Genomic DNA, 26,058 nt, shown 5'->3' on the forward strand with positions numbered 1-26,058 from the left:
GACCTTATGGTACAGCATTTTATCTCACACACTTCACTTGCCAATTGTCGAAGTCAACCCAACAACAACGCAAACAGACATGTCAGCCAACACTGTCGTTGGCACTTTCCGACTATTTGCTAGCACTCAACTGTCGCACAATGTCATGTTATGCACCCATACATACAAACATATACAAAGACAATTCTGTGTTTGTTTGCTTGTTTGTGCACGTTAAGTGATCAAATCAGTGCAATAGCAACAACATTGTGACAATAAATGATAAAGACCAACAACCCTACTTCACACCCCTCACCATCACAGTTCTGCATTTAACCTTTTATCAACAGACACCTGCAACAACGCGCTGTGATAAACTATCGATGATAGCAAGTCTACAGCCAGCCAGTTAGCAAAGCAGCTCGCAGGCACTCCACCGGCGAGGCATCGATGTTGTTGACAGTCAATTTTCGTGTCAGTGCCAGTGCTGAGGCAACGCTGAAGGCGTGCGAACAGTTAGCAATCACTACAGAATATAACACAAAATAAAGCTACAACAAAAACCAACACACACACACACAAGTCGGCAAACAGTCAAACGTTCGAGTTGCTGAAAGTCGTGTAAGGGCCAAGTGCTGGCTGGTGTCTGTCTGTCTGTCAATTTTAGTGTTGCAACAAGAGCATTTGAAACTGGTGGTGCAAATAGCAGCAGCAGCAGCAAGCGTGCTACCGAAAGTGTGGTACAAATCCCAGAACAACACGTTCAGCATCACATTTCATTGAAAGGAGGTGCTGCTGTGTAGTGCGAATGATGGCCACGACTACGACGACGGCGGAAGTGCTGTCAAAACAAAAGGCAACTGCCGAATTGTATGGCAGAGTAGGGCGGCGTAGAAACAGCAACAGAAATCTAATCGTTGTGTTATTTCTGATTAGCATGCTGATGGCATTGCAGACGACAAGCGGTGAGTGCGTGTCGGTTGAAATATTATTTTATGCTTTGCATGCTTATGGAGTATATACTTTATGCTACAGGGATAATGATAGATGATTTGTGAAAGTATATATTAGATACATAGTTACATATTATAAGTAAACATACGTGGATTTGAGGAATAAATCATACGTTAATTCGAAATTTGTTATAACGAAAGTGCATTAGTTTCATCAATGAAGGTATTTTTGGAGTTTTCTCAATTCTGAGATGGTTATGAAGAAACCGTAAAAGTAGGCAATGAATGACACATCTTGGTTCTTGAGGCTAGATTTCATTGCGAAACGAGAGGGATGAGGAATAGAAAGCGAAGCGGACAAAAGGCTCTGAATACAGCTTGAAATTGATAAGAAGTATACGAACCCTTCCTAAATAAGGTTACTGGAACTTAGTAAGTGGTTCTATTAATTTCTAGAATAATTCGGTCTACGTAATTCGGAAGCACCTATATTTATATCAGATCTACCGAGTGCCTTTTTAGCAATACTCCTCAAAATTCTTTGAACAATATTTTATTGTTCGAACATATTAACGATATACATATCTCATAATATAATAAAATAACTTAACTAATTGGAAAGAAACATCATCATCAAGTCCTCTATAGCCTCACATATTAAGAAAATATTAAAGGGATATATTTAAAGGTTCTCAATGTGATAGGAGAGGGGAGGACCCCTATTATATTTAGCAACCACCCTTGTATCATTCTCCTCCTACCCTACCTTAGTTTTTACTGCTAAACTGCTCATATTCTTCGGGCCTATAATGAATCGTTGGAGTTGCAGGGAACTTCTTAGACTCCGATATATAAATCTATCTGTAGTTTAGAAGTTCTGACAGGTCACCATACAATTTGCACTCATGCGGAAAGGAGAACAAATTTTTCTCTATTTTAATACTCTCGCAACAAAAGTTGCTAAGAGAGTATTATAGTTTTGTCCACATAACGGTTGTTTGTAAGTCCTAAAACTAAACGAGTTAGATATAGGGTTATATATACCAAAGTGATCAGGTCACCCTGGATCAGTCAAATCCGGATACCTGTCTGTCCGTCCGTCCGTCTGTCCGTCTTCCGTCTGTGCAAGCTGTACCTTGAATAAAAATTGAGATATCTTAATGAAACTTGGAACTCGTGTTCCTTGGCACCATAAGAAGGTTAAGATTTGTTAGAAAGGTTGTGCGGCAGTTCTTATGGACTTTCTTTTGGACAATATTAGTTTTACCAGTCTTAAGTTGAAGCAACTTGGCACTATTTTTAGTCAAAAGTGTTATTATCTGGTCTTGGTATTGCAACGGGTTTCTTTGAAATTTTCTGAATATGATGAACTTAACCTAAGTCTTCGGATTTTGATAAAGCTTTCAAAATATATATAAAATAATTCAATGAGTTTAGAGAATATGCGATACAGTAGCGGACACTTAAGAAATGTGTGATTTTTTTTCTTTAAAAACAAAATAAAAAAAATGTGATAAAATTTGTTATGCACCTAGATTTATATAAGTATTTCCAACATAAATAAATATTTTAGTTAAAAATAAATCTTTTAATTTTCGATTAGAAACCAAAATAAAATATTTCCGATATTTGATTTTTTTTTTGAAAATAGTAATAATGATAGAGATCCCACAATATCTTAATTTAATATTTCGATTTGGCTCGATGGCATGGAAATATTTCATTTTGGTTTTTAATCGAAAATGAATCATCCAGAAAAATTACGTTGTCCATATAGGAAAAGTGCTCTTCAATTTTAGTGGCCATGTTCTCCATAAAAGAGCTGTTGGTATTTAATTAAGTTAACATTTCCATTAATTATGGGCAACTTTCCAGCACCATGATAAGAAAAACATCCCCAGATCATTAGGCTCCCCCCTGACTAAAGGTAGTTCTGACACATGCATTATAGAAACGTTCACCAACTTTGCTGCGAACGTGCGACGTATCGTCTGAACCGAAGTGGATAATTTTGGATTTATCTGAAAATATGACTTGTTTTTAATACTTCTTGGTCCAAGTTTTGTGCAATTTAGCCCATAGGAGTCCAGCTTATTGGAGGCGCCGTAGTACAATCCGATTTTGGTTCCATTCAGTTTCCGAATTTCGATTCTAATGTCTTCATATGTTTTGAATCTGTTCCAAATTCTAATCCGCTTAATATGGTGGTAGCCTTCTTCGGGCGTCCGACCCAGTCTTTGGACATTTTTAAAGGAAAACCTAATAGTAGTCTAACACAAATTTTCTGTATACTCAAGTTCTGAGATCGCAAAGCCAAAATTGCTGTTTTATCAATTTCACTAAATTTGGAATTTTTGCAGTTTCCATTTTATTTGCAATGACGTGTACAATGTAATGTACTTAGTATAATATATACATTCTTGTATATGAGAGTTTGATTTGTTAATATTACACCGATTTAGTTACTACAAGTAAGTGGTCCGGTTTTTTTGTCCGCTATATACCAAAACCCACGCTCATACTTAGGATATATAAAATGTATTTATCTTTAATAAATTAAATTAATAAATTTGTGAATTCTATTGATTTTATCAATTTAAAAATGTTAAATTACATCACACCTGTATTCTTTGGGTCGTCTCCTATCATATGGAATATAACTCAATGAATTAATTATCATAAATACACATCAGGCTCATAATTGATAATACAATATAAATAAGATTAAAATCAGGTCATTTTAAATTAAAAATAAAAATATTTCTTTATTTTTCTAGCCACAAAGCATTTACAAGGTATTTTTATAATATTATATTTGTACTTCTCAAAACTCATCAATTATCTGATATTTCAATGTCACAATATTCTAAGTAAATATTCTTTTATTAAATTTAAGCGGAAAAAGGTGCGTTTGAAAATTTTCAAACGTTGCCAAGTGAGCATTGTCGCGACAAGCGCCTAATGAGGGCGCTACGACGACCCTCCACGATTCCCAGAAACGATTTTGTAAGAAATTGATTGCTTTACTTTAGACCGCGAGAAAATATATGTGTTTGTCCTTTACTTTCATTTACATAACAATTAAAATTTTGTTTAAAATAAAAAAATATTAAAAAACACCTTCTATGTGTCCAGCTTATGCTTCCTTGTCTGCTAAATTAGTTGGCAATCAGCTGTGTAAAAGTAAAATTTAGTCAATACTTTGTACATATACATATATAAGTATGTATGTTTGTTGTTTGGCCAAAAATGAAGGCGAGAAAAAATTGAATAATTTTCACTTCATCAAAATTTGGCTACCGCTTGGATTTCAGCTAATTCGCTGTGATCTCTCGTGGCGTTGGGTGTGAATTAGTTCGCTTTTCATGCGTAACGCACGTGTCACTCACAACACCCCTCCCTTTAAACAGAAAAACGTATGTACATTTGTTCCATAGAAAGAATATGAGAAGCGACTTTACACATGAAAAGCATGTGAATCCGCAAAACGCTACACGAAGCAGTACAACTCAGCACCTTTTCATGCGAATCAATGAAAATCGTACCCATTCGTAGTATTTTATTGTTGGTGGTGTGTGTGTGTTCCATGAGTGCGTGATTAAATTATAGTGTGCAAATTAAGTAAGGTAACTAGAAAAGCGTATACTCATGCTAATCATGAAAATAATTATGAATTACAAATAAAATGATCTGAATTAAATTCGTGAAAAGTGCAGGTATATTTTTGGGTGGATTCCAGGGACATTGAACTGAGTTTTTTAAATTTTTTTCAGAGAGAGAGAGGCTTTTTTCAATTTATGTATGTAATATGTGAGGGAGTATATTTATATATGAATGCACAAGATTATTTGAAAGCTTAGGAGAATTGAAAAGGATAAAAAGTAAGGTTATGTTGATGTAAAACTTGAAGAATTCAAAAAAAATAATAATCGACTAAATATTCGATTTTCAAATTTACATTATATCGATAATTTATTACGAAAAATTCGAAGAAATTTCGAAAAAAATAGCCTTTTCCAGTTAATATATACATATATAACGAAATTGTCTCTATTTACGAGCTTAACTCGACAATCTGTAGCTAAGAAACGTGATCTTCCATTCAAAATTGCTCTTTTGTAAACCCGAGATTAAAAAGTTATCTCGGAAAAAGAGGAGATACGTTAAATGCCAAGGTAAACAAAATTGGCCGACAGCGAGAGAACGATGTGTAATACAGTCACAAATGCCACACATTTGACAGTTGATAATCTCCTTTGGCTATATGTAAATGATTAGATTATTGAACGAGCTTACAACGAGATTAATTTCTTATGTAAAGGTACATTTAATGATATTTTTATTTATTTTTTGTCGAAAATAATCGATAATTCGATACATCACATTTTAACCCATTCCCTCCCATTGTACTCGTTTGGATACAGAAAAAAAATCTTGTTTTTTTGGTTTAACCAAGTGAGTACAATGGCAGGGAAAGGCTTAATTACAGTAATCTTGATATTCGATTTCCAACCGAGAATGAATAACTTAACAATGTCAGCATTATAAAAGCCTATATAGATAATGAAAATGACAAGGTAAAAAAAACTGTAAAAAAATAAGTCATAATTTTGAAATAAGTCGAGTATTCAGAAAAAAATTAGATAATTTTTTGGTTAGATTAGACGGTTAGGTGGTATTTTGTCCTACATTTCAGCTTTGGAAGTATTTTATATGGAAGAATTTCACTCCTGAAAATAAACATAAATATTAAACTCAAGTATTATTTGATGCATTCATTTTTTTTTTAATTCAAGTATATTCATAGGTCGTTAGCCCATTCTCAGAAATATTCTCTCAATAATCTCAGAAAATTGTACTTTTTGTTCCTCTGGGTTAGAAGATCAGAGGTGACTTTTGAAAAAAAAAATAATAATAATTTCAAAAGAACTAAAAATAATGTGTTGTGAATGAAAACTTCTGTAGTTCAAATATACATGAACGAACGGACGAACGTATTGAGAACGATCTAAGCATTTCTAGTAACTCGTTACATGGACCTATAGAAAATGTTGCGAAGACAGAAAAACTAATACCTCTATATGTAAAACTAATATACCTACATATACAGTGGGGCTTGGTCTAAAGATGATAAATGTATGCTGACACAAGAATTGCCCCTGCAAGCACACTTAAAACTCAAGAGTGAAGAACAACATGCATAGATACGTATGTAGGTATGTATGTAAAAATACACAAAAATATATATGTATGTCCAAGCTAAAAATAGGAATTTTCACACTTTCATGAAGTCATTTCGCAGCAAAAGCGGCCGCCTCAGACAAAAATCAGCGTGATGTATTTTCAGCGAAAACAACTAAGAATCAAACAAATGTGGAGAAAATATACATATATATTTATATGTATCTAAGCAGTGGTCTATTCATATGGCAGACACACACATAGATACGAGAATACATATATGTATGTACTTCTTCAGAGGCAAAAGCAATATTGAGCAGCAAACAAGCAATAATACCACATTGTATCCCAACTAAATCACTTTCAAGTGTTTCTCTCGCGTAAAAATCAAAGTCTAATAAAAACCTACAACACTTGTGTATGCGATTTTGTTGTTGGCGTTGAGGTAGTCTTCGCCGTTGTTTGTTGTTTTAATTTATCGGCAGTGTTTAGTGATTTTTATGTATTGTTTATTTGGTTGTTCTACTCGATTTGGGAACTTATTGTTGTTGTTGTTTTTTCTGCTTTTTTTTGTTTTTTTTGTTTGTTTTTATTTCTATATGCCGTGATGTTTCAATTTTTCAAAATTAATAAAAGTTCACTCAAATCAAATGATGGAATGAAAATGTGCCGACATCGGTGGCTTTGGAGACACACCTTTTCTAATTAATTATTATTAAAGAGTCTATGCGTTTGTATCTTATATTTTATATACATATAAATGTATATATTATCAACAAGTAAGGAAAGGCTAAGTTCGGGTGTAACCGAACATTTTATACTCTCGCAATTTATTGAAGAAATTTTATTAAGATAACGCACAAATTTATCCATAAATTCGGCATAAAGTTTAATAGAATAACGAAAATCGTCATATATAGATATGAGGGCTGAGGTAATTCCTGAACCGATTTCATTCAATTTCACCAGCAAGGTACACTATATCCAATACTATACGCTCACTTAATTTTGCTAAGATATATCACATATTAACCAATACATATATGCGTAATAAAGACCAACGAATTTTTGAAAAACCTATAATTAGGTATATGGGAGCTAGGAGATGTTGTGACCCGATTTTAATAATTTTTGGAACAGAGACACACTATTGGAAGAAAATAATTTCCTCTGAATTACATTAAATTAGCTGAGAGATTTACCCATATTTTCGGTTCAAATTTAACCTTAGGTGCTGATTTCAACATGTTCGATATCTGGGGCCTTGAAAAGTTATAGTCCGTTTTCGACAATTTTTTCACAAGTGATGCCACAGATCATATACTGTATTTGTGTAAAGTTTTATTCCGCTATCATCATTGGTTCCTAATATATATATTATAAAGTGAAGGATTCAGATGGAATTCAAAATTGAGTTATAAAGAAAGTAGTCGTGGTTGGGAACCGATTTCATCCATATTCCACCCGTGCCATCAGGATGTCAAGAAAGTGTTATATACCGAATTTCATTAAAATCTGTCGAGTAGTTCTTGAGATATGGTTTTTGACCCATAAGTGGGCTATGCCACGCCCATTTTCCATTTTGTAAAAAGATCTGAGTGCAGCTTCCTTCTGCTATCATTTCTGGGAAATTTTTTTCTGACGTTTCTCGTTAGTGAGTTAACGCACTTTTAGTCATTTTCAACCTAACCTTTGTATGGGAGGTGGGCGTGGTTATTGTCCGATTTCTTTCACTTTTGGACTGTATAAGAAAACGGCTAAAGGAAACGACTGCAGAAAATTTGGTTTATATAGCTTTATTGGTTAGCAAGATATATACAAGAAACATATTTGGGGGCGGGGTCATGCCCACTTTTCCTAAAAAATTACATTCAAATGTGCCTCTCCATAATGCGATCCTATGTTCCAAATTTTATTTTCATAACTTTATTTTTGGCTTTGTATAACTCTTTATGTGGTTTTGGTTTTCGCCATTTTGTGGGCGTGACAGTCGTCCGATTCCGCCCATCTTCGAACTTAATCTTCTTATGGTGCCAAGGAACACGTGTTCCAAGTTTCATTAAGATATCTCAATTTTTACGCAAGTTACAGCTTGCACGGACGGACAGACAGACATCCGGATTTGAACTTTACTCGTCACCCTAATCACTTTGGTATATATAACCCTATATCTAACTCGTTTAGTTTTAGGACTTACAAACAACCGTTATGTGAACAAAACTATAATACTCTCTTTAGCAACTTTTGTTGCGAGAGTATAAAAATATATATTTTATATATATCTAGAGACATTTGGTTTTATTTCTGCTTTGAGTTTCAGGAAGCTTCTTAGAAATTCTTAAATAGATGAATATACGTATATAGGCAAACTATATGAATATATTCCTCGATTTCTGTTTAAAATATAATATTTTTTTTCTTACTGGTATTTTAATGAAACCAAGCCCTCCAGAGAGTGAAGAATACCCAATTTAAATATTACAAAATTAATACTCGTTCCACTGAATTATTAATTTCTAATATAACCTGCTTACTAACAATTCTCTCTTCACAAATTTCACTATTCAATTTCTTTACTATGGCGACTTTTCACCGAAAAGCATGACGCGAGCGTGGCCAAGCTTTCTTGGCAAACACAAACGCGCTGCAGTCTCAATAGCGTTGCATGAAGATGACTATAAATACACACACATACATTCAAAGACGTATATTTGCATCCATGGCGGCGTTCATACATTTGGCCTCTGGTCCAACGCCATCGCTTGCCAACTGCTTTGTCCGTCCGCTTACGCATTGACGTCATTGTTATTACACCATCAGTGGCTATAACGAGGCCGCGCGTAACTTGGCAAATGTTTCACGTCTTTTCTACGGTTTGGCAGTTGGCGCTTTTAGCTTGAGTATGTTTGTTTATTTTCCTTCATTATTGTTGTTATTATTAGTGCTGTTGTTGTTGTTGTGGTTCTGTTGCAGTCGCTATGGCTGCCAAGAATCACGTAGATTAGTTTTATTTGTAAAAAAATAAAAAGTAAAATAAATTAATGAAAAAATTTGTCGTCTTTCTCTTGATGTGGGGCCATCTGTCTATTTCGGTGGCCACAAATTTAATTCAAAGATATTTTGACTTTAATTTTTTTCCGCTAATTGATTTAAATTTATATTCAAAATAAAATTATATTAGGCGTCCTCGTTAATTTATTTTTATATGGCTGTAAATAAAATAAATAAATAAATGGCGAAGAGAGTTTTAAGTTGTTGGGAAAGAGACGGAGTTATGAGTGAGCTGTTAGTAGAAGATTTAAGTTCCTTTATAAATTCAGCTTACACGACCGAAATTATTGTAAAGCTCTTCTTAAGACGGCAAAAATCGTGAAGCGGTATTAAGTGCAAATATTGGGGCAGGTAACAGAGAATATTCGTACTATTTGCCTCAAGAACCCTTGATGTATTTTCAAATAATACCATTAAGTTATTTCGAATTAATTTACTTATATTGCTTAAAAACCTTAATGAAAAACACGTCGTCTAAGTGGATTATGAAAATCATTTCAAAAAACCGTTTCCAGAATACTCTATGATGGTGTTCCGAGAAGTTCATACACTCAGGCGATTATAGCATAGTTTTCTCTCTCTCCCTCTCTTTCACTCTATCTTTAGCTCTTTTTCATAAATGATATTTATTTACAGTTTCGGGTCTACGTTGCTTCACTTGCACCTATTTACAAGAATATACGGATAATTCATGTGTAGTGGATGCTAATTCTACACGAATCACCAATTGTTCGAAGAAATACTGTACGATTATGCGTCAAGAATCGCTGGTGAGTATTAAAATGCTGTTGGTGGTTAAGTTTTTAATAGTATATAGAAAAAAGTATGTAAGCTTTATTTATCAGTTTATTGATAAGGCATATACATTCTAAGCACAAGAACTTCTTAAAAACCTTTACTAGTTTAGCAGGTTGATCTCCCATTTATCCTTCAAGACCATTAACCCCTTAGAAGCAAATTTGTTTTCGCATATAAATGTTTTTTGTTGATAAGTGTTTAAAGTCAGCTTTAAATTTTTTTTTAGCTGATTTTGATTTATAATGATTAAACCAAGAACCATGGTGAGCTTTTCGTAGAAGAAGGTAAAACTAGAATCTCAACTGATCATTATAAAAGATATCTGAATCAGTCGAACCAAATTTTTTTTTTTTAATTTTTATAAGTTTCTTTTCTTTATGAAGTAATTTTTTTTACCGAAGAAGTTATAAAATTCCAAATTTTTTCGAAGTTTGAAAAAAAATCACTTTTTTAAGAAAAAAAAAAATTGACTTTAAGTTGCAAAACAAGTAGTTCAAATAATACTTTTGTCCAACTTTTTTAGTTCAAATAGAAGATAATTTAATTAATGAAGCTAGATCACTTTGGTTTTTTTTTTCGATCGGATATATATTCTTTTTGCTATCGCCGGCACCGTTTTCTAACACTTGTGAAAATGAAAACATGGAGGAAATCGGATTGTAACCATGCCCACGAAAGGTTATGTTGAAAACTACTAAAAGTGGGTTAACTCACTAACGAAAAACGTCAGAAACACTAAGTTTCACATAAGAAATGGCAGATGGAAGCTGCACTCAGATTTTTTTACAAAATAGAAAATCGGCGTGGCGTCGCCCACTTATGGGTCAAAAACCATATCTCAGGAACTACTCGACCGATTTCAATGAAACTTGGTTTGTAATAGTTTCCTTACATCTCAATGATATGTTGTGAAAATAGGCCAAATTGGTTTACAACCACGCCTACTTCATATATACCAGAACTTTGAAGTGGATCTGAATCGTTGACTTTACAATATATAAAGTAAGCACTAGTGAAGATATCGATGCAGAACTTTGCACAAATATTATGTTTATAGTGTGGCAGCGCCATTGTAAAAATCGCCGAAATCGCACCATAGGTTTTCAAGGCCCCATATATCGAACATGAGGACCTCGGTGCTTCTAACCTAATATTAGGGTTTCCAACTTTCAATGGACTTTATACAATATATATGACGAATATGTGGGTCAAATTGTGTATTATATAATATTAATAAAGTTAAATAAATAAATTGCGAGAGTATAAAATGTTCGGTTACACCCGAACTTAGCCCTTCCTTCCTTGTTTTTACTTACTATATCCCCAGGAAAAATTTTATTTGGTCCCTTACACAGAAAAAAATTACTATTTTCCCGAATAGAATAATGAATGCTGACGACTTGACCTTCTTCCCATTTTCTATCACCAAAATAGTTCGCAATGACATAAAATACCTCCCAAATGTTGGGAGGATTATACAGACTATTTATTTGTTGATATTTCAAGGTTTAATGACTGTTCATATACTATGCAATAGACTTATGATCTTAAGGATTGAATGATGACAAGCCTTGCCTCTAAGGAACTAGCATTTTTTTTGGCAAATTACCAATAATCGTTATAATGTTCTGCCGAATTGAATTTAAAAGGTTTTATACAATTTTTCGCGGAATATATATCATAAAAAACTTAAATAAAAACAAGTAAGGAAAGGCTAAGTTCGGGTGCAACCGAACAATTTATACTCTCGCAATTTGAAGAAATTTTATTAAGATAACACACAAATTTACCCATAAATTCGGCATAAAGTTTAAAAGAATAACGAAAATCGTCCTACATAGTGTATCAGGGCTGAGGTAATTCCTGAACCGATTTCATGCATTTTCACCAGCTAGGTACACTATATCCAAAACTATACACTCAACACTTAATTTCGCAAATATATCTCACATATTAACCAATAAATAAAGCCCACCGTATTTTTAAAAACATAAATTATATGTATATGGTATATGGGATCTAGGAGTTGATATGACTCGATTTTAATAATTTTTGGAACAGACACACACTATTAGAAAAAAACAATTTCCTCTGAATTAAATTGATACACCTGAGAGATTTACCGATACTTACGGTGAAAATTTATCTTAGACGCGGAGTTCAACATGTTCGATAACAGGGGCTTTGAAAAGTTATAGTCCGTTTTCGACAATTTTTTCTCAAGTGAAGCCAGAGATGATATGCACTATTTGTATAAAGTTTTATTTCGCTATCTTCATTGGTTCCTTATTTATACATTATAAAGTGAAGGAATCAGATGGAATTCAAAATTGAGTTATATGGGAAGTTGTCGTGGTTATGAACCGATTTCATCCTTTTTCACATGTGTCATCAGGGTGTCAAGAAGGTATTATGTACCGAATTTCATTGAAATCTGTCGAGTAGTTCCTGAGATATAGTTTTTGACCCATAAGTGGGCTATGCCATGACCATTTTTCTTTTTGTAAAAAAATCTGAGTGCTGCTTCCTTCTCGTTAGTGAGTTAACCCACTTTTAGTCATTTTCAATTTAACCATTATATGGGAGGTGGGCGTGGTTATTATCCGATTTCTTTCATTTTTGGACTGTATAAGGAAACGGCTAAAATAAACGACTGCAGAAAGTTTGGTTTATATAGCTTTATTGGTTTGCGAGTTATATACAAAAAACTTATTTGAGGGCGGGGTCACGCCCACTTTTCAAAAAAAAAAAATTACATCCAAATGTGCCCCTCCAAATTTTATTTTCATAACTTTATTTATGGCTTAGTTATGACATTTTATAGGTTTTTGGTTTTCGCCATTTTGTGGGCGTGGCAATGGTCCGATTTTGGTCATTTTCGAAAGCAACCTCCTAAGGGTGCCAAGGAATACGTGTTCCAAGTTTCGTTATCTCAATTTTTACTCAAGTTATCCGTTGCACGGACAGACGGACGGACAGACAGACAGTTTTATGACTTACAAACAACCGTTATGTGAACAAAACTATAACACTTTCTTAGCAACTTTTGTTGCAAGAGTATAAAAAATAATAGAATTACTACAGTATCCTTTCGGTCAACATATTTTGAGAGTAGAAACCAACACATGCGTAAAGAAGTGAGTGCCACAACTTCCTTTAGAGAATTTTAAAAATTTATTTTCACTTAAAAAGCAGGAAAAAAGCTACAGTGTTGCACTTTAATGTTTGACTTCGTCAGCGGAAGCAGATATTTACTATACCGTACTACACAGAGCTCGCAACTCAAGCAGGAAATGAGTTAAAGTGGAAAATAAAATAAAATTGAAAAAATCAAAATGAAATAAAGTAAAACACACGCGGAGCATTAAACAAAATTAAATAAAAGCAAATAACAACAAAGAGGAAATGAGAGTTGCGAGCAAATAAAAGTAGCGACATCAAAAAACACTCACCAACAACGTTGTCACCTGAAATGGATTGTAAGCGTTAGCTGTAAGCGTGGGTGTACAATTTCAGAAGTTGAACATGTACATGCAAATCTAAATATGTATATTGTAAATACTTTTTTGTGGCAATTACTTGCTACTTCCTCGCGTCAATTGCAGTTCATTCATTAGCAACCAATACATCAACGTCGCACGCATGTCGCAGCCTCGGCGCTCCACCACAAAGCCAGTATTTACTAAGTGAAATTTTTCCAAATGCGAAAACATGAAAGTAAACTTTTGCGCTGTTTGCATGTGCAGCAAGGCAAATCGTGTGGCACAACTTTTTGTAGCATACGCCACTTGACATGTGGCACATGTGTTCGCGTAGCGCGAAGTTTTGCTTTTTTTTTGCTTATTTAAGCACGGTACATGCTTGTGGCGTATATGATAAATGCAATTTGTTCTACGCTGAAAGATAAGCGATGAAAGCACTCCTACATACATATCTTGAATATTTAATGTCAAAGCAATTACCACACTTTGTATAATGAGGAAGTTGTAGTATAATATTTGTTTTTATTTGCTTCAATTTGACAATGTGATCGTTCTGCTTCATTAACAAGAAATCAGCGACTTTGCTACTCTTCATTTGTACAAAATATCTTTCATCTACATATCATAGAAATAACTTTTTTTTCTGTGAGTTTATTTAAATACTCCAGGAAATAAAAAAAATTAAAGATGATCCGACACAAAAGAGTTGCTTCCACACTCAACACAACATAACTTTTTTTTCTGTGAGTTTATTTAAATACTCCAGGAAATAAAAAAAATTAAAGATGATCCGACACAAAAGAGTTGCTTCCACACTCAACACAGCCTTCATATAGAGAACCCAACTACTATCAACCTTTTTCAAAACTAAAAAAAAAACTAAAAGAGGTCAAAGGTCACCTCCGAAATGTATGCTTATTTTGATGATCTTGAGAGCATGAACTATTTATTTTAATGACAGAGTATAAAGTGGACTCTATAAGGTATTGAATTGTCTACAGATAGTGCTACATATATGTAAGTAACACAACTGAATATAAACTATTTAACTTAAACGACTCCAATCTAATTTGCTCTATCAATTACTTAAAAATACAGAAAAATAAATATAATTTATTTTACACGATTTGAAAAGCTGAACAGAACACGTTTTCCCAAACTGCAAACAGCATTTTATATAAATAAAGTGGTAGTATTACAAAACAACCCACACATATGTGATAGTTGTAACAGCAGTTGTAAAAAAACAACTTCAACGTGATTGTGGTTTTCAGCATTTTTTTTACTTTTCCTACTACAAAACTCCTACGCACCTAATATTATTTCATTTTAATTTTAATTTTCTGCCACTATTTCCAACAACTTTGCGCTTTTTAGCTTTAATATGCTAATTAATGCACTGGTTTATGTGCTTAGCGAAGCCACAGAGATAGCTAACTGTCAGCTACAAAACCGCGCTTTTGGTCACCATTTTGTGAATTTTAGTGGACATTGTTAATGAGACTCGAGTAGCCAATTAGCCGAATGTGGCAGTTCGGCAATTAATTGAAAGCCTTGCAAATGCCATGAGTAAAATTTGAAAAATTAAAAATTATAAAATTATGTTATATTGGTTGAGAGTATATGTATAAATTACAGTTATGTTTTGATATGGTTGAAGTACTAGAATTAATAGTAAATATTTTTAGTAAAATTTTTCTGATTGAAACTTTAATGCCATATTATCGATTCATATGATGAGAACCTAATATATATCGGTCTTATGGCACACCTGATTTTTTTCATATGACGGATTAACTTTACTCTATGCCATATTTAGACTAAATACATATATATTTTTGTTCTAAGCTTTTGAAACATATAGAAACAGTTTTAAATAAAAGTATTATTCTCTGTAGAAACCATCTGGAAAAGTGATTTCCTTCATACGCGATTGCTTGGACAAACCACTGGTGAGTAATTTTGCATACTTAAATTTTGCATTTTACAAATGGTTGATGTAAAAAGGGACTGATACATGTTCATTATATCAATGTCTCTTGCGTTGGACTTCCTTTTTTATTTATTATATACATATGTACATATATATTTTTGATGTTTCATATTTTGATTTGTTATTTCTTATTTTAGTACTTGAATGCCGTTAAAACCGATTCGACTTTTAAAACTTTCTATCGCAGCTGCACCACAGACTTTTGTAATGACTCAGATGGTAGAACGGCGGCAACAAATACAGATCCCAATTTTGGTGCTTCCGTAAATATGATTATCAAGGGCAAACGGCACTAATAACTGTATATTATTATTATTATATATTATATATTCAGTTATATGTATATGAAAATTTTATAGAATTAAAAAAAATTATTTAAAATATTTTCGCAAACAACTAATTTATTTTTTTTTACAAATATTTTCGATGGTGATTAGAAGATAAATAATTGAGGAAAGACTAAGTTCGGGTTGAACCGAACATAATTCTGCGGTAATTCCTGAACCGATTTCAATAATTTTCACTAGATCCAAGACTTAACTTAACTTAATTTTGCTCAGATATCTCACATAATGACCGATACAACCGGTATAAAGTCCACTGCCTTTTTGAAAAACTTATAAATATGTAGGTGTTTGGGAGCTAGGAGAAGTTATGACCCGATTTGAAATATATACCAAAGTGATCAGGGTGAAGAGTGGAGTTCAAATCCGAATGTCTGTCTGTCCGTCCGTCCGTCTGTGCAAGCTGTAACTTGAGTAAAAATTAAGATATCTTGATGAAACTTGGCACACTTATTTCTTGGCACCATAGGAAAGTTGCTTTCGAAAATTAGCAAAATCGGACCACTGCCACGCCCACAAAATGGCGAAAACACATAAAGTGCCATAACTAAGCCATAAATAAAGCTATGGAAATAATTTTGGCATGCAGGATCGCACTATGAAGGGGCATATTTGGATGTAATGTTTTTGGGGAAGTGGGTATGGCCCCGCAGTCGTTTTTTTTAGCCACTTCCTAATACCGTCCAAAAATGAAAGAAATTGGATCATAACCACGCCTACCTCCCATACAAAAGTTAGGTTGAAAATTACAAAAAGTGGGTTAACTCACTAACGAAAAACGTCAGAAACACTAAATTTCACGTAAGAAATGGCAGTTGGAAGCTGCACTCAGATTTTTTTAAAAAATGGAAAATGGGCGTGGCGTCGCCCACTTATGGGTCAAAAACCATATCTCAGGAACTACTCGACCGATTTCAATGAAACTTGGTTTGTAATAGTTTCCTTACATTCCAATGATATGTTGTGAAAATAGGCCAAATCGCTTCACAACCACACCTACTTCCTATATACCAGAACTTTGAAGATAATCTGAACCGTTTACTTTACAATATATAAAGTAAGCACTAGTGAAGATATCGGTGCAGAACTTTGCACAAATACTATGTTAATAGTGTGGAAGCCCCACACTATAAAAATCGCCGAAATCGGACCATAGGTTTTTAAGGCCCCATATATCGAACACAAAGACCTCGGTGCTTCTAACCTAATATTATGGTTTCCAACTTTCAATGGACGTTATACAATATATATGACGAATATGTTGGTCAAATTGTGTATTATATAATATAAATAAAGTTAAATAAATAAATTGCGAGAGTATAAAATGTTCGGTTACACCCGAACTTAGCCCTTCCTTACTTGTTTTTAAATATTTTTAGCGAGCTGACACATATTACATATGAAGATAAATCTTTTAGGAAATCGACAAAAGCATAAAATATATTTTCGCACACACTGCCATAACTTACACATGACCACCTCCGCATCAGCATAAATCGCGCCTTGCGTATGGTTACGACAGTGCAACGCTGCTGGCGGATACTCATATTTCAAAGCATAAATGCACACAGAGGAAACTTTAAAGCAAAAGAGTTCATTGACATGCACAACCACAAAGCAGAGAGAGAGAGAGAGAGAGAGAGCGAGATCTGCATGGCGATAGGCGCAACGGTGAAATATTCAAAATATGCTTACTAAACGCCCACAGTACTATAAGCGGCGTAAATTTAAGTTGCTTACATGCAGCACACTTGTCACACTGTCACATTCACTTGCGCTTTCAGCGAAGTCGACAACGCCATCGAAACAGCGGCAGCGGCAGCGACAAATGCGCTCATAATTTTCACTTTTAAGCGACGAAAATTCTGTTTGTTGTTGTTGCTTTTGTATTTGTTTGTCTTTTGTGCACAACTTGCAGTGGGAAAAATCGCATTTATTTTTATGCGCCGACAAAGCTATTTTCAGCCACGCCACGGCGACAAAGCCATTAAGCGAGCATAAGCGGTGCATTTGTGCGTTGCATTGTGGCGACAAAATCACGAAAATTTCGCTATTAAAAATAAATTTGACTTTTTCTTTATTTGTTCAGCACATTAAAACGGAATGCATTTTTAGTGGCGTGAATGACGCAAATGCGTGCAAGTCGTCACGTTGCGTATACGCCATGGTGCGGTTGCTGTTGATGGTCCACGGGGGCTGACAGGCAGGCCAGGCGTGCAGCCAAGGTGTATGGCTGTCGTAAGAAGCTAAAAATCAAAGCAAATTGCACTCAAGATGCCAACGCCCACAACGCAACAGAAATATGAATTTCTATTTGAGTTACTTAAAGATAGACGAACAACAACACACACTCATATATAATACTTTCCGTGGCTAGAAAACTTAAAATCGAAAGCAAAGCAGCGCGCCAAACTATAAATAACAACTGCAACTATTTCGGTGAAAGCGAAATGAAATTTCTTTTCAAATTAAAATTTCAGCTGCATGGAGTGGCGGCACCACTAACAACAAACAACAACAATCAGTTTGTGTTACAAAAACAATTGTAACGAAAATAAACGGCTGTTGGTCCATCAGTTTTGACCGCAGTCGGCAGAGTTCAGTGATATTCAGCTGCAGTATTTATTTAAATGCAGCTAATTGCGCTCGAATATCTTTGCTTTGCAGCTAGTGACGGTGGTGGTGGCGCGCGGTAAGGGTGCTGACCACTCAGCGTTGACCACAGCGGCCACATTAGTTGCGCACATCACTGCAATTTATTTTGGCTGGATAGACTTTAGTGAAATTCTTTTTTAAATTTCTTTTTTTTTTCAAAATTCATTTGATTCTATTTTGGTTTGGTTGCTCTTTCGTTGCAGGGATGATTTTGTTATTTTTGGTGTAGGGCAACTCGTACTCGAGTTCGTTGCCATTTTCATGCAATTTGACGAGCTAATTTTAAGTTTTCAAATTTATGCATTGAAATTTGCTTTTGTCGTGTTTCTACGGAGGGTAAATGTTATGCAATAACGGAACTTTTTAATAAACCAACAACATCTTTTGTACAACAAACTCTTGTATTAAATAATGCTGAAGTAAGAAAATGTGTTGTCAAATTGGTTAAGATAGTTAGGCATGGGTTCGATTGCAGATCTTGAAGGTTGAAAAACTTCGCTTTTTTTTTGAGGATCCAACTAAATTTCTGGATCTCTAAAAACTCGTCGAAGTCAATATTTATAGAGTAACATGAAGTCTTAAGACAATAATGGGAATCCGAAAATTGTGTTAAGAAACATCAAACTGTTATAAAGATTGTCAAATATCTCGCTTCAGCTTTTTTGCTCTTTATACAATACTTTATAAAAAATGTTACTGTGATCGGATTTAGTTCAAATATGCGCTGTTTCGTTCGATAATCTGTTTCCATCTAGACGGCAAATTCATAATACCCCTCGTAGAAGCCACCCTTCTTCTTTGCGAAGAACTCCCATCCGAGCTCCCGTAGCTTCTTACGAGTCATCAACGAAGTGTGTGGTCTGGTCTGGCGTTGTCCTGGTGGAACACTGCACTCTTCCTGTTGGCCAATTCTGAACGCTTCTGGCCGATCGCCTGCTTCAAGCGGTCCAGTTGTTCGCAGTAGATGGTAGAATTTAGCGTCTGGTCATATGGGAGCAGTTCATAGTGGATGATTCCCTTCCAATCTCACTAAACACTTAACAAAACCTTTCTGGCCGCCAATCCCGGCTCGGTTACGGTTTGGGACGATTCATTATGTAATTCATTTTTCGTCGCCAGACACCAATCGCTTAAAAAATGGGTCGAGTTCGTTCCGTTTTAGCAGTATATCGTAGTCGTTGATTCGGCCCAAAAGGTTGTTTACTTCAAATCATGCGGCACTCAAACATCAAGCTTGTTTGTGTATCCAGCTTTCTGCAGATGGTTTAAAATGGTTTGGTGACTAACTCCCATCTCCTGGGCAATGTTACGAGATGCCACAGGCCGGTCTAATTCGATGTTTTCCATGATTTGATGGGTATTCGTCGTCACAGGTCTTCCGGCGGTTGGCTTATTCATGATGTTATCTGAATCGTCGAAACCATTCTTCCGCAGTTCGTAGTGATAGAGTACCATCCCCCAAAACACCAACAATCTCACTAAACCTTTCTCTAGCGGGTTTGCATTTAGCGAAGTAAAACATTAAAATAGCGCGAGTTTCGGCGTTAGTGAACTGTTGAACCCAATATCCAAACTAATCAGTCATAGCGTCGTTTTGTAGGTTACGTCAAGACCTATCAAAAATGTACTACCAGTTACACATGAATATATTTGGCAACCAATATAATTATTACTTAATTTTAGTAGTTTACTATTTTACAATATTTTACAAATATTTCAAACATTTAAATCGGAATTTCTATATTTTCTGTTTTATCCACCTTTTTTAAACTTATTCAGATTTCAATTCCCTTTTAATCAATGTAATGGAAGGTTTAAGAGTCTAAAAAGTATTCATCGGGTCATATAGTCATAGTTCGAAAATAGTATTCAAATATTTGATTTTTTTGTTCATCAAAATCTGTCAATCAAAGCTCATTTCTTCGTCGGAATTCTCCGAAATTTATTATAGTTGTAGTACTAAATGAGAATGAGTTGTTAAAATCAGAATGAGTTGTGTTTCTATCAGTGAACGAAAACATCGAAGCATCCTGAAAATGGTTTAGATGATCGTAAATCTGATGGTGTCAAAGTAAGTAATTTTGGAGAGTTATGTGCAAGTAGAGTACGGTTCCAAGGCATATTTGATTCTGTGCAGTATAGAAAACTGTACCATCAAAATAAGCTCGAAGTTTTGCAATGATATGTGACAATGGATGAAATTTTACTTCATAACTTCATTTCAATGACCTATCGATAATCCACGAGATCAATTCTAAATCGTTGAAAGATGTAAAAGGTGTTATGGTGTATACATATATGTATTTTAGGATGGTATAATTAATAATATTTATATTAATTTTTTTAATAATAACATAAGGAAGCCGCCTTCGTTTTCTTTCGATTTTCAAACATTAAAAGAAAATATTCACTGGAAAAAATTGTTCGATAATGTTCGATTCGAGAGATCCCACGACTTGCGGAGCCGGATTTTTATCCGGTCAACTCGGCAGCATTTCTCAATATTATTTGGGGCATATTTTCTGCCGCTAAAACAATGCAATTGCCAATACTGAAAAGTTAAAAGGTAGCTTTAATCCGTGATTCACTTCAGATGGACTTTATGTTGTATAATATAAGTGAAATTTTCCAAAAAAATAAAAAAAACATAGGGATTTTATAATCAGCCTGTTATATACTACATTAAGGTAATATTAAAAATTTCAGCACTTATTGGTTTCAGATAGAATTAATATATTGCCTTGAGCGAGACCAACCTAGCAAGAATACATTATTTTCGTATTAATGAGCGAAAGAGTGTGTCTACATGCTTTCTTTATCCACAGTTCACCTTAGCAACATATTCACAACTCAATTAAAAACAAAATTCTTAATTTACTCAGTCAAAGTCAGCCAAAAGTCAAGCAAAGTATTCACGCACCAACGCAACCAACACAATCTCACTTAAAAAGAACCACAAAAATGCGACGCTTAACAACACTGCCAGACAGCCAGCCAGCAAACATTTGGTCTAATCAAAACCGTTGAATGCACAACAATTGCGGTTCTGAACTCAACACTTCAGCAGCAAACTTACTTAATTAAAGGAATATATATGTACGAGTAAAAGTATATGCACTGCTGTGGAATGAAAATGCTAATAAGCAGCAGAAAGACAAGCAAGTGTCTGCAGAAGCAGCAACAACTTGAGCAACAAAACGCAATAATTAACTGGAATTTTGTGCTACAAACTTTGGGTAAAACATTTAAATTGCAAGCTTTCCATTGTATGTACGTGGCAACAGTTGCAAAATAATTGCATCGCATAAAATGTACCGTTAACATTTTAAAACTTCAGAATAACTAGATGAAATTGAAGAAAATTTGTGTGGCTTCAAATTGCATACAATTCGAGGAAATTCAGAGTGCTGGAAAAGCACTACATTTTACTTGTAATCAAAATGCACAGAAATCTTATAAAAAAAGCCGACATATTTTTCTAAAAATATATTATTTTTAAGCATTTTCCTAATTGTTTACTTGTAGTATAAATATAATAAGTTCAAAAATTTCAAGTTCCACTAACTGTTATTTATTTACATCTTAAATATTTTGTAAATGATAAATATTACTGCAACTATGCAGCGGTACTTCCCGTTATGATTCACACGAATGCGTGGTACATTTGCAATCTATGGACTCTTGCATATGAGTCAACAGGCTGAAAATGTTAAATGCACTTAGCCCAAAGGCATGCACTACGTACTGCAAACGAGGGTGGTTCGATAAACACTTAGTCTACATAATGAAAAATAGAACTATTAAAAATCCAATTACATTCTCAAAAAGTCTTTTAGCTCGACCCGGCTTTTTTCCATCCTGTTGAATCCAACCAGAAATATGTGATTCGGGTCTAAGAAGGCCGATTCTACATTCCTTATTCGACTCAAATTCTAGGTTATTCTTCAACCTGTTTAATCCATCTACAAATATGATTCGGGGTCTAAGAAGGCTTACTCCATATTCCTTATTCGACTCAAATTGCAGGAAGTTTTCCTACCAGTTTAATCCTTCCTAAAATACGTTTTCTTGAGGTCTGCAAGGACGTACTCTACAATTTTCCTCGTTAGACAGCCGACTTTTTCAAGTTACAATACAAAAAGATGTAACAGGGTACCGAACTTGTAGGATATGATGGATGGGATAGCAGTGTCTAGTCTTATTCGATTGATTTGAGTGTGGTGTCAAGGGATGTGGGATCCAGTGGATGTCACTGTTGAAAAGCCCTTTCTACTTTGTCAAATGACCCCGTTTTTCAGCAATTCAGCGTAGAACCGATAGTAGATCTCTATGACCGTTTGGTGAAGGTCGATGTAGATTACACCTGGTGAATAGCAGCAAATGTGGAGCATTCCCTTTCCGTCCAATTTGACAGTCTGTACTTCCTTCGCAACAGGTTCGTCGCTTGATGTCCACTGTTTTAACTGTTCTGTGGACTAAGAAGTGTACCAGTGAATTTATATTTCGATTATGTTCACCAAAGGATGCAGAAAAATCTTTGGATTGGTCGAAAATATCATCAAATAATGCTGAGAAGTGGTCTGATAGTTGCGATTGTTGTCCGGACTAAGGTAACTGTTTTTGCGACAACTGGGCGAGATACACCAAAAACTGACGACTGACCTCGTTGAATCACTTTTTATCGGCCGCCATCAATGAAGAAGAGTCATTGTATATAACATCCAAGCGCTTTTTGAATTCACCATGTGTATTCCCTACCAGAAAGAGGTGTCAAATAACCGAGAGATTTGTGGAACCCGATTCCGTTTCAATGGCAGTATCTCTTGAGGAGCATGTACTAAATTGCCTTGTAATAGTGACGTCATCATGACTTCAGTGGTCTGTGAGACTAAATACTTATCGGTCCATCCTCGTATATAAATGCAAGACACTGCACTCTCGCAGTGCACGTCTGCTTTCTTAATAACTGCACATGCATACGTACATACACTTTGCACTACAATTATGTGGTGTGTGTTATTCTTCGCAAATCCCCCTTTAATATTACTTTTAAATCAAATATTTGTTTATTTATTCCACAGCCTAGATTTAGTTGTCTGTTTATTTTGCTGTCGATTAATCACTGCCAAGCTGTCGCGCTTAAATACGCGCCATAAACCAATGCAAACCACACACAAACATATATTTAAATTATTTTTGTTTTTGTAATATTAACTCATGGCGTTGGCAGGCCGCAGGCATTTCCCACTCGCTTGCTGTCTGTCTGTCCGTCTGCCTGCCTGGGCGGCAGCGCTGGTTGGGTGGGTGTGTGCATTATTGTAATACAGCGCACTTGCCTGGTGCCTTTCACTGTGTCTACGGCTTTCATTGTGCAATTTCTCAGGTAAATATATGTATGTCAGTGCGTTTGTGTTTTGCAAAAGATTGTCGAGATTTAATTCTACTTAGTACAAACGCCAGTCATTGTCGCCGGCGGCATAATGCGACGGCGAAAGCATTTTTAATGGCTGATTACTTATACAATTTTCTTATTAACTCACTTATATTCGTACATATGTACATACTTAAATACATATTTATACCGCAAAGTGCAATTATGAAAATGTGTTGTGTAAAAATAAGTTTTATTTATTCGATACGCGTGTTTGCCGAGTCACTTTGCTTTTTATATGCTTTTTGCCACGCCTATAAAGTATCTCACACTTAACTACCTGCACATACATATATAATTACATATGGATTACTTCGCGGTATTCGCATCTTTGTTGTTATTATTCTCTATTTTTTGTTTTATTTAAACAATATTCTGTTGTACATATCATTATTTTATCTTAACGCATAAAGATTGCTGTGAAATGCCACACGTTCGTGTAATTTCTTCCGCTGCAATGAATTTTATTGAGTGTGTCACTTAGTTGGCATGTTTTTTGTTGTTGTAAATCTATTATATTTGCACATTATGTATTATTAAAATATTAAAGTAAATATTTTAAGTTTAAATGTTTGAAATTCTCATAAAAAAACCAAAGCTAGGTTGTCACAGTGCCGACTTTCAGCTTAAAATCTGTTATTCGATTGGGTATAAAAGAGTAACCGGTAAGGAGATACCCAATTAGAGAGAGAGTTAGAGAGAGATTTTGCATTGTATCTTAGATAGCAGTTTCAAACGCAGAACTGTTTATTGTTCTACGAACAAAGTTGGAGATAAACAAATAAATAAGTACTAAATGTGGTATAAATTAAACGTCCCAAATATCTACTTTTCAGCCATAATTTATTGCGAATAATTTGGTATTGGAAATCAAATCCATGTTATGAACTGACAATTTCATTAACTTCGTCGAAGCCGATTCCAAGACCAACACCTGTGATAAAAGGTGGAAAGATAGACGGGGCTTGCCGAATTACTAACGTAAGCGTCTCAGAAGTAGTGATGATCGATATTGCCATTTTTAAATCACTGTGTACTCAATTTTTTTTTAAGTTTAACATTTTTATATTTATTAATTTGTACAATATCCAAAATTTACCTGCTTTTGTAATCACAATAAACTAATTCATAAATTTTGGGTACATCTAACTGTTTTTATAATCACCTTTTTTTCTGCACCCAAAATTATCGAAAATGCAACTAAAATTGTTAAGGTGCTATTGAACTGTGATTGCTACTCAACTGCTGTTGCTACGGTGATCGTATTAGAATTACTGAACTGCTATTGATACAGCGATCGAACAAAAGCACTGAACTTCCCTATACTACTACTATGCTACTGTGATCGAACTCAAATTATTGAACTGCCATTGCGATTGTAATTCACTGATATTTACAAAAATGGATCGCTGTTGCTACATGCGATTTTTCAATCACAGTGAAAAAAATCACCGTAAGTGAACCATCGCTCATCACTATTCAGAAGTAAATAATAATACCCTTCTTATAAACTTTACTTTTAGAAAAAGGCAACCCTATCTCATGAACGAAGATAAAAATATTAAATTAATATTGTAATACCCTTGTACCACGTAGTCTGGAAAACGAGGGGTCGCTAGAAGGGCAGGGTGCAAAGAGCGGTCATTGTATACCGAAATCAGAACTCAGGTCCATGGATTTAATTAAAAACTACAGAGGTTCTAAAAAACTCGAATAGAATTAAGAACACGACTCTACAAAAATTTTTTTTTCTTTGTCCTAAAGTTTATTTTATGATTTTAACTGCTTTAAAGTTATGGTCAAATTTTGTGTTGACCCGTGGAATCATTCGTTTTATTTACAATGGACCATCTTACCGAACAGTAATGTATCCTAAAGTTCATGGACCGTCAAGTGGAGCACCAATTAATTGATAACATTAATACTATGAAAGCAAATTATTTTGGAATGTTTTTGACATTAATTTTTGCATGTTTCTAATGGAAATAAAAATTAAAATTAGATTTAAAAAGTCGAAAGTGCAAATTTTTTAGTGATGAGAATTTAAAATGTACAACTTTATTACTCTCAAAGTTTATTGAAATGAAAATATTTATTTCACCAAAAATTTTCGTATAACCAAAATAGAAGACTTATACAGACAGCTATGGTCATCCAAATAGGTTAAAAAAATCCCACATATAAAATTTAA

General features: G+C 34.4%; 2 protein-coding genes across 4 annotated transcripts in view; one reads left to right on the forward strand and one right to left on the reverse strand.

Moving 5' to 3' along the window:
• Rem1_1 (uncharacterized) overlaps positions 1-26,058 on the reverse strand; it is a 161,663-nt gene that overhangs the window by 75,375 nt on the left and 60,230 nt on the right. The window contains exon 1 of one of the 3 annotated variants that reach the window (XM_054234972.1): positions 25,033-25,072. The exons of the other annotated variants lie outside the window; for them this stretch is intronic. The gene's annotated coding sequence lies outside the window, so the exon portion shown is untranslated. Of the gene's footprint in view, positions 1-25,032; positions 25,073-26,058 lie in introns of those variants that run through there. 3 annotated transcript variants of the gene reach the window in all.
• On the forward strand, positions 383-15,762 carry LOC105218119 (uncharacterized). Its single transcript, XM_054234980.1, has 4 exons — positions 383-944; positions 9,801-9,934; positions 15,343-15,396; positions 15,575-15,762. Exons 1-4 carry the CDS (start codon positions 788-790, stop codon positions 15,731-15,733), a joined length of 504 nt encoding a protein of 167 aa, XP_054090955.1. The 5' UTR covers positions 383-787; the 3' UTR covers positions 15,734-15,762.

The sequence above is a fragment of the Zeugodacus cucurbitae genome, chromosome 6 (assembly GCF_028554725.1).
Source record: "Zeugodacus cucurbitae isolate PBARC_wt_2022May chromosome 6, idZeuCucr1.2, whole genome shotgun sequence".
Taxonomy (NCBI): Eukaryota; Metazoa; Arthropoda; class Insecta; order Diptera; family Tephritidae; genus Zeugodacus; species Zeugodacus cucurbitae.